This window comes from Haliotis asinina, chromosome 2, assembly GCF_037392515.1.
Source record: "Haliotis asinina isolate JCU_RB_2024 chromosome 2, JCU_Hal_asi_v2, whole genome shotgun sequence".
Taxonomy (NCBI): domain Eukaryota; kingdom Metazoa; phylum Mollusca; class Gastropoda; order Lepetellida; family Haliotidae; genus Haliotis; species Haliotis asinina.
In genome coordinates, this window is record NC_090281.1 from 91,017,328 (window position 1) to 91,027,015 (window position 9,688).

General features: G+C 37.2%; 1 protein-coding gene across 1 annotated transcript in view; it reads left to right on the forward strand.

The window, feature by feature from the left end:
* LOC137274581 (uncharacterized) overlaps nucleotides 1–5,591 on the forward strand; it is a 195,469-nt gene extending 189,878 nt beyond the window's left edge. The window contains exon 22 of the mRNA XM_067807847.1: nucleotides 555–5,591. Coding sequence (XP_067663948.1) covers nucleotides 555–580 — 26 coding nt within the window. The 3' untranslated portion in view covers nucleotides 581–5,591. The remainder of the gene's footprint in view (nucleotides 1–554) is intronic.
* Nucleotides 5,592–9,688: the final 4,097 nt, after the last annotated feature.

Here is a 9,688-nt window from a genome sequence, read left to right on the forward strand (position 1 = left end):
AGAAGGTCCTGCATTTTTTTGAGTAGTATATATGTACAGTGTACTTTAAACATTTCCAGATCGTTATATTCTCTTCACTGCCTGCATATTTAACTTACACTAACTTTCTTTTTTGTTGGTTTTTTTTTTCACATCTTCACTTTTTTCTTTAAATTGAGATTCTTGGTATGTGTCCTCTATTCTTTGTCACAGATGGAAGAGTCACTGCAAGAAACATGACAGCTTGTCCGTTACTGGTTAAGTCTCACCTTCAAGGCAGCCATTAAGTTTAAAAATACAAATATAACATATAAGTATATTTAGAGAAAGATTATTTTGATGTTTTGCAACAATTTACTGACATTCTATCGTATTATGGATCCATTGGTGGTGATGATGGTTTACACCAGTACGTTTCATACAGCTGTACATGTTGGAAGGTCTGAGGAGTAACATGGTTCGTGACCAGATCTGTGCAGACTCAAAGGACATATAACTAGCCATGTTAACAAATCTTGAATTACCTCTTCTCTATTTTCACAGTGTTTTAAATGAGCCTGACTTGTGTGTTTCAGATGAGTCCTTCTCCCTGCGTTTATGAGTGACATTCTAGTTTAAGTTCTGCTTTCTGCTGCTATTTTGTTGTCGGTGACTATGAGCATTATCGACTAATATAAACTAACTCTGCATGCCTAGACAGTATGACATTATAGTGCATGTCTAACGGTTCGTGCATGTTCTCACAAAGCATGTGAAGTATTTCAACAAGTTAATGAAAGGCCACAATAAGTTCAATATGATATTTTGTTCCCTTGAGTTCTATTGAGATGAGCTGTTAGACAACAGTGTGATAGACATCCATCACCAAAGACCAAGCCCAGCTCACAAAGCTGTATTATCACATTGATTGTTTTTCCTATTATTTAACAAATACATACATTCAATTGTGCTAAGATTGCTTTGTGAAACAGATTCTTGGATCTTTCCGAACAAACACTATATGCTGCTGAAAACAGTTGAGTACCATACCATTTTTCCATGTTATTCCATATTAGACTTTATACTTTACAACACATTACCAGTAGTAATTTGGAAGAATCCTTAAGGTTTTTTAGCAGTATCGCTAAGTATTGCTAAGTATAATGGAGCTATCACATTACTGCTTGACAAGTGTTAGATGAGCCAGCACAGTAAAAATGTTTGTGAGAAGTAGGGGGTGCAGGGAATGTAGACGAATACACTTGGTTGTTACAGGTACATGAGGTAGATCAGGGATTAAGGGAGGGATTAGGGATTGAGGGATTAAACACACACTGACAGTGGCGTGAACTCAATGCCACTTCTGTTTAATACGTAAACCGCTGACATGATTCACGTGAGGAAACTGAATTTGTTAAGTTGTAGGCAACAACTTGTTTCACTTATTTTTCAAATGGAATGTTCTGGAGGGCCTTCCCATATATACAGACTGGGGTCATTTGTCAGGTCTTGGCTCATCTAATACTGGTTCATCAGTATGTCATATTGAGGCTGTTGTGGCTTTGCAAGGGGACATATCCAAGGTATATTTCATTATTGTCAGTCATCTTGTCAGTTCTTTGTCACGCTGTATCAGTTTTATGATTATGTAAGTAGTTATGTTTGTGAATGTTTTTAATCATTACTGAATGTGTTCATTTTATCATTGTCTCATAGCTCTTATTCTTCTGTCATTAATTTGATTTGGTCAACTGGAAGAACAATGAGTCGGTGCCATGCCTGAAATTCAAATATAATTTTGAAAGAAAGGATAATTTTCATAATCATTTTGTTTTACTGAACATCAAATGGATGGTGGTGGTTTAAGACTGCCATGCATTAACATTTTACACACTGATGAAATTGCCATGGCTGATGGTCCAAGGGAAATAACTCTGTTGCAAGGTTGCTGTATCCTCAAAATTGTTTTCACAAACTATGTCAGTGGTAAAATATGTCAGGACAAATTAATTTTTCTAAGATGTATTTATTTATAGTCTTCATATATACATATAGTACACCTCTCTTTAGAAAGGATGGCCAGTTGTCACATAATGTAATTATATTTTCTGATTTCTACAATATTCCTTAACAGGGTTTACCACACAGGAGTAGAGAATATCTTTTGTATCCTGCACTGTATCATGCTTTGCACCTTAACATTAACAAATGTGGTATGCTTAAGTGCTTGAATCTAAAGTTAAAAATAATGAACAAAGTTATGATTTTGAAGATTATCATTTTCACAGATTCTCTGAATCAAATGAACATATTCATGTTAATTTTAAATAAAATTCCAGTCATCATTAAATATTTTTAAGGTAGTAGCTGAACCATGATACAGTAAGATATGTATTTATATTGTGCACATTGATGAAAAGTACGCTGGAAGTGTTATGTGCATGATACCGCATCCTCTGCATTCTCCCCAGGGATTTACCAAGCTATCTTCACAAAATGAGAAAGAATATTTACAAGGATGAGTTGTTTAATTTTGGGGGGTTCTTTTTGTTTGTCTGTACAGGAGACTGCAATCTATATGTTGCTTTTCAGTGTTATAATTTCTTCTTCCTTATAAGAAAACTTTAAGGGGTACTATGCTTCAGGATGTGACTTCACTGGTTTGGTGAGTGCGGGTCTAGTGAATGTACTAGAGACATTTTTTTGAAACTGAAACACTGAATCAGTGTGTGAAACTAAACTATCATCACTGATCCAAGGGGACCATAGGTGCCCCTGTCACCTGACGTGCCACAATTCTCTCTGGAGAATTGTGGCCCTTTGGCATGCTGGAAATTGTGAGATTGAATAATGGTTTCAACACATTTTGTGTTGGTTTGTTGTCTGCATATCAGTGATGATGGGTGTCACCTAAGGGCATCACTTCTAGTCTTACTTCCAGGTTTGGTTGACATACTGTGATGTACCTGGATTACTGTTACAGCAGCTTTAAACCCATCTCACTCACACACACACTCACTCACTCACTCAAGTGATGGACACTTAAGCAGAAGTCGAAGGGCTGAGTTGTCATTCCTTTCATGAATATTTGTCATGGTTCAATGCATGTATCTTCCCAAGACTGTTTCCATGGAGATTCTAAGATTAAGATTAGAATAGATCCTCAGCCCCATCATAAGGTCCTTGGACATGAGATATTGTTCATATTATTCAAAGTGCTAGCACCTGCTGCCCAGACAAGCCTGTTTATTGTTCCTCAGTTTGTGGTCATAGGTTGGTATATACCTACATTTGTATGATACTGCTCATCTGTTCTTAAGGATAGTCTTGTGACTTCACAATATCCTATACTGATCACTAGAGACAGGTGAGAGCTTGTGAGGCCGTGTCATGTGTCTGAATTATATACCATTAATAATGCGAATTATATACCATTAATAATGCGAATTATATACCATTAATAATGCCAGAAATGTAGCAAGTTCAGATGCTAGATTCACATCACTTGAATCGGAATCTTGAACTGAATTTATCTTTGGTGTGCCAGCATCATCCCTGAAGTTTCAGATGTCACCAGTGGTAAATGTCAGAGCCCTCCATCCATCACCTTTCACATCCCTCCTGTATTAAACAGACACACCATGATATACATGCAACAGTGTTGAAAATGGCATCAAATATGCTGTATAGCTGCATGTATCCCAAACAACAGCTGAGCAGTATAGATCACTTACATCTAACCTGCATAATGGCTCTGCTAATCTGTGATACGCATACCATATAATCAACTACTTATCAAGTACCTTGTATCAGACATATACTACGCCATTCCATATATGTACAAATTTGTCAGTATGAGTGCAAATAGCAACTGTAAGATTTTTATCAACAGTGTTTTCATGATTAGGTATTTTGTCTGAAGCAGTTAACATGTTATAACAATAGTTTGAATTTTGTTGGTGCAAAGCTTATGCTGCAGTCTGACATTTTCAGGTACAGCTTCTCAGTAAACTCATCACAGCAGTGACAGTAATGTGGCTGTTATTTATCCATTATATCAAGGCATAGATATTTAAACGAGCTCACCATTTACTGCTCAGGATCAATGATCATTTATATTTTTCTGTTTTTTTACTTGAGTATTTTAGTCATTTTATTTATGTTTCAAAATACTGCTAGTGTGCTGACTAAATTTATGTATTTTGATGGGACAAAGTGGATCTATACCATTGCATTGGTGCATATAATATCAACTTGAGAAAAAGTGGACAAGAAGTTGTTTTTCATCTGAAGTTTTTGTACACAGAAATGACACTGATGGTCAAGAGCCATACCATATTCACTGTAATAGAAGCCCTGGGAGGACTTTATGAAACCATGTACAAGCACATGCAATTGTTGTCAGAGATTGAGAAAAACATAGTTAAAAACATTGCATGGATGATAATAACAAGTTAGATGTGTAAGTCTTCTTCACCACTGTTAATGAGTTGGAAAGAAACAATAGAAAGTATGGACTCCTGTGAAAATCTCAGATTGCTTTCATGCTGGTCAAGATTTTGTCATCAGTGCTTATTGGAGCAAGGCAGTTATATATCTGAATAAATGGTAATGGGGCACCAAAGTGTGGTTAGAGTTATCTCCATTTCCTCATTGAGGTCTGGGGACACATAATACAGAAAATGCAGTCTACCAAACAGCACTGTGGCAAGGTTACATAGAGCCAAGTAAAAGGAAATCATATTGAGACTGATATTTGAAAATATTTCCTACAAGAATATGTTATGTATGTGACGGCTCTGGTACAATGTGTAATGGAAGGTGAATTGCGGAGAGTCAAGATATTTTCAAAGAACTTATGTAGTCATCTATTCCACATGCCGACTGTGATGCCTTGTAAGAAAACTCAGTAGAATGTTCCTAGCCAGTCCACCATTTAACCTCATTTTGTAGAAGTAGAATATATATTTCAACTTTCAAATAGACATAGCTATTTATATATACACTTTAAAATATACTCAGGTATCTATTAGTAGAGTATTGTGTTGGTTATGATGATAGCTTTGGAACATATATTCAGTAAATGTGAATGGTTCTGGAATAATTAATATCTTTGTATGTGTGTGATACAGAGGTATAATGCTATAGAATATATTTTATTGAAAAGATATGCTGTAAGTCTTAATGACTCGTGTTATCATAACAATCATTTTATGTAAAGAACACTTCACAGATTGTAGAATATTATTTTTTGGTCACTGCAGACCTGTGCTTGTTTTTTATGTACATTCATATGTTTAAATGTCTATCTGCATGTAATATTTTTGTTATATGCCCATTACGCCAAGAGAATTAAAAACTGCACATAATGCACATGTGATACTGATGATGCTGACACTTGATATGTACATATGAGGAATATTACCTCTGCAATATGGCGTCACAGACAACCTGTCTACAAACCTATATATATATATATTATTATACATAACAAGCATGTATGTAAATAAGCACATGTATCATAGCTCAATCAAAATGGATTTTACTGATTTATATCAATGTTACGTCACTTGAATCTTGTTACTCAAATCATAATAAAATACTTGAAATAAATAAAATGACTTAACAACAAATTGTCTTTGTATTTGTCTGTACATACTCATGCACTTAATGGATGGAGTGGCAATGGAATCTTTGTGTGCTGAGTGGTGTCCATTAGGTGTCAGGAACTGTAGCTCTGGGTTCGAGTCCCAGAACTGCCCTGATCATGATTCTCTGTGAGTGCCATAAGGGTTTCAACCAAACGTGAAATGTTTGCAACAGTTGTAAAAAGCTATGGTCCAAGGCATTATACCTTCTAATAGGTGGATCCAGACAAGGGGCTTCAGGGGTGCAGCAGTGAAACTCACATGTGCACACACACACACATTCTCAAAAGGCTGTAAATACCTCTGTATTAGATTTTAGTTTATACATTGAGTAAGCGAGTTTATGTTTCAGTATTACAATAACATCACTGCTAGTGACACCAGAAATATGCTTGACACCTAGTAGCCATAACGGGAATCCAAACCATGTTTTCTGCCTTACGACAGAACACTTTAACCACTAGGCGCACAATGCACTCAGATGGTTTGTTCATGTTTGTGTATTGAGAGATGCACACGTAAAATATTGCAATTTTTGCCCTGACAAGAACACAGAATACTGCATAATTTCTGTGCACATTTGACTGAATTATTGCAGACTAAATGCAACTAACAAGGCAGGTACTATACTTTCTATGTAGTCTTAATGGATGAATGATTTAGGTAAAAAAATTGGGGCCATTCATGTAATTGAGGACAGACGCTTCAAATGCAAAACTGGCTTTTAGTACCTTGTAAGGCTATATTCACTGGCATTTCTTTTTGTTAGGTACCTTGCATTTTTATATTCAAAGCGCCATGTGTATAGGGTATGTTTATATGAAGTGCTACAATTCAATGTTGGCTAAAATGTCTAACATCAGGTTGACTGTTAATGCACCCGGCCTTACAGACGAGATTTTACGAATGCCTCGATGACAAAATGCGGAAAGGGGATCTTTTGCTCAAGTTCTCGCGTTCTAGTTTGTTTACGTGGAAATTATTTGACATAGCAGGTAGAAGTTTTGTCACTAAGCAAATGATGCATGAAATGTCACTAAACCTGAAATGTTTCCATAAAATAGGGAAACATAGTTATGACTTTACATTAACAGTTTACATGTTTGTAATGCAAAGTAAGGCGTCATCAATGTCTTGTGACCCCCATCATCGTTATATCCCAGTAGTCAGGGGCAGTGGCCAGGGATCAGAGGGTCAGTAGGGCTACCTGGCCCGCCATAGACACAAGACAGTTCTTAGATTCACACTTGTGTTGGTTATTACACTGACATACTCACTGACGCTGACACAACCCCTCCACACAGCATGTTTACTGTGAACTACTCACCCTCATTCTTAATGTCTATAACAATACACAGCGCGATTTTAGAAAGTGGTGAAATGTAACATATGCTATATCTGAGATTACATCTTCTTAGTAAAGTACCGATTCTAGTATTTTTGTTGGGTTGAGTCCCATCTGGGACTCTCACTCTCCTCTTTGAACTTTTGCTTTATTCCGACCCTATGAATGGCTTTCACACTGTGGATCCATAAGGAAATGGAAGCGGGATCTACCATAGGAGGAATGGTCCACGCTCCGCGGGGCTACCTCACTACTGAATCTAAATTCGTTGGAGACAAGACTTTTTTCATCTTTGGTCATAGAATTCGAAGTTTAATCTCTATAACCAATTTCCAGGAACATCAAGGCGGGGGACACCATAAACAGGTTCTCGAATGATGGAAATCCTCCTAGGTGGCCAGCGAAAGTGTATCAACTTAGCAACATTACAGCCTGCTTTGATGAAGTAAATCTGCTGGTTACAACCCACATCATCAATATCATATTTATCAGGGGTGGCCACATTGATAAAGTGACCGAATTTAGTTTTGTGCCGCTTTAGCAATATTCCGGCAATATCACGACAGGAAGCACCAGAAATGGGCTTCACACGTTGTACCAATGTGGGGAATCGAACCCAGGTCTTGGGCATGATGAGCGAACGCTACACCACTAGGCTACCTCATCCTCCCGAGAAACCGCCGACCTTGAAAGTACAGCAATGTGACGCTTGCTCAGAACGTCGGTTAAAACACATGAAACATATTGGGTACCATTATCCTGCATTTGCACAGAGTTAAACATGATCTCAACTTACGTAGTCCCGATAGCATATGCCATTCGCATTGCCTTTAACACTGCGTTGTGGTCTTCTGGAATACCATTTCAATTCCTCCCAAACACACACCAATGATAGCCCCAAGCGTCGATGCACTACCAAAGTTTTCCAGATGATATCTGTACTTGCATGTGAACGCTTGACTGTCCTAGCCATCCTGTACACAAAAATCACACTGGGTTTCAATGAACACTATAAAGTGCCCTGCAACTTTGCTTTGCGCCGTCTTCATTAAGCCGTGCTATTACGTCAACGTTATGTTCGGCTAAACAAGTTTATAATTACATGATAGCTAAACAATCTCTGTGTGGTGTAAGCATTACAAATAAAATGCAACATGTGCGCTATATACTACCATGAACGTACATCTACACAATGAGGAGTAAATATGTCATGAACGATGCATTGTTAGATATCCGAATGAATAACTCTTTATTAAGCATATTTCCCCATTAGTAGGTATATATGCTAAATAGGTAAAATGCATAATGTGGTCGTTGGAAATTTAAAAAAAACCCGCCTTTTTATGAAAGTTATTTCACAAATTTTATTTGTTTTATAAATTGCACCATATTGGAATAACCGGAAAACTATGGCGTCTCATCTATATTTTTCATGTAAGGCAGGGTGTTGGCCAGGGTCGTGTTCTACCAGCCTGGTTATTTACGCTTTATGTCAATGATTTGTTGCATGAATTCAATAAATCAAACTATGGACTCTGTCTCCACCGGGGTAATACACCAAGTATTCTCCTAGCTGATGACACTACAATGCTTAGCTGTACTACTAAAGGGATTCAGTCTCTCTTGAATATTCTATATGATTATGCAAACAGGTGGCATTATTGTTTTTAACAACATATGCTACGGTGCTTTTCCAGATGTCTACATTGGAGGTAACAACATCCCTGTGGAAACAAGTATTGTTTATGCCAGTGTGAACATCTGTACAGCAAGATCATCCTCTGCTCGCACGCTCCAGATATGTGAAAAACTGAGACTCACTGTAAATGTCAATGATGATCATGGCTTAAATTTTGGTAGCCTTAATCCCTTACATACTGTACGCATTTGGCAAAATGTAATCCTACAATGTGTGTTGTATGGTTGTAATGTGGTGTGAGTTACCTTCCTAGGAATATGATATGCTGGAATTAGTACAAAAATATTTCTGCAAAAAGGTTCAAGGTCTATCTAAACGGTCCAGTTCAGTTATTGCTAGAAGCTGTTTGGGACTCATTACTATACAGTCATCGGGAGATTAATACGTACCGACATTGGTTTTGTTTTTAAGAAGATGTTCTGTCATAGATTCACACAGTTCCCGTGTGATGACGCTCCCTCAATATGACTAAAGAGTAAGACCTCACCCATCTTTCATATGTTAGCTTTGTTGAGAAAATATGGAATATATGACTTATATATGTACCTGGAAACGTCTGTACCTCCCAGTAAACGACTATGGGCACGCCTGGTTAAAACTGCTGTTCATGAACTAGACAACAAATACATTATTTCAGAACTATCTTCAAGAGCAGCTTTAGCACGGTATCACCTTATTTATGAAAAGTGTCCGAGCAGATTATGGCGTCTTGCCCTAGAAAAACATCTATGCTTCTTTGATATTGCAATGCCATTACACATCGGCACTTACGTAATTCAATCTCACGAATGTCTTTGTGGTACGTTTGCCTATGACATCATTAAACATGTATTTCTTTATTGTAATGAAACGCAGTATGAAAGAGACAGACTAACTAAAGACGTAATTGACATTCTTGACGTAGAAACGTTTAGTAGCCTATGGAACAATGATGACGATACATTACTATGTTTTATGTCTTCCTACACAGAGCACAAAGACCCTTGAGTATAAAACATCATCGGGCAATGTGCAGAAGTCGAATATGCAGAACTGTTA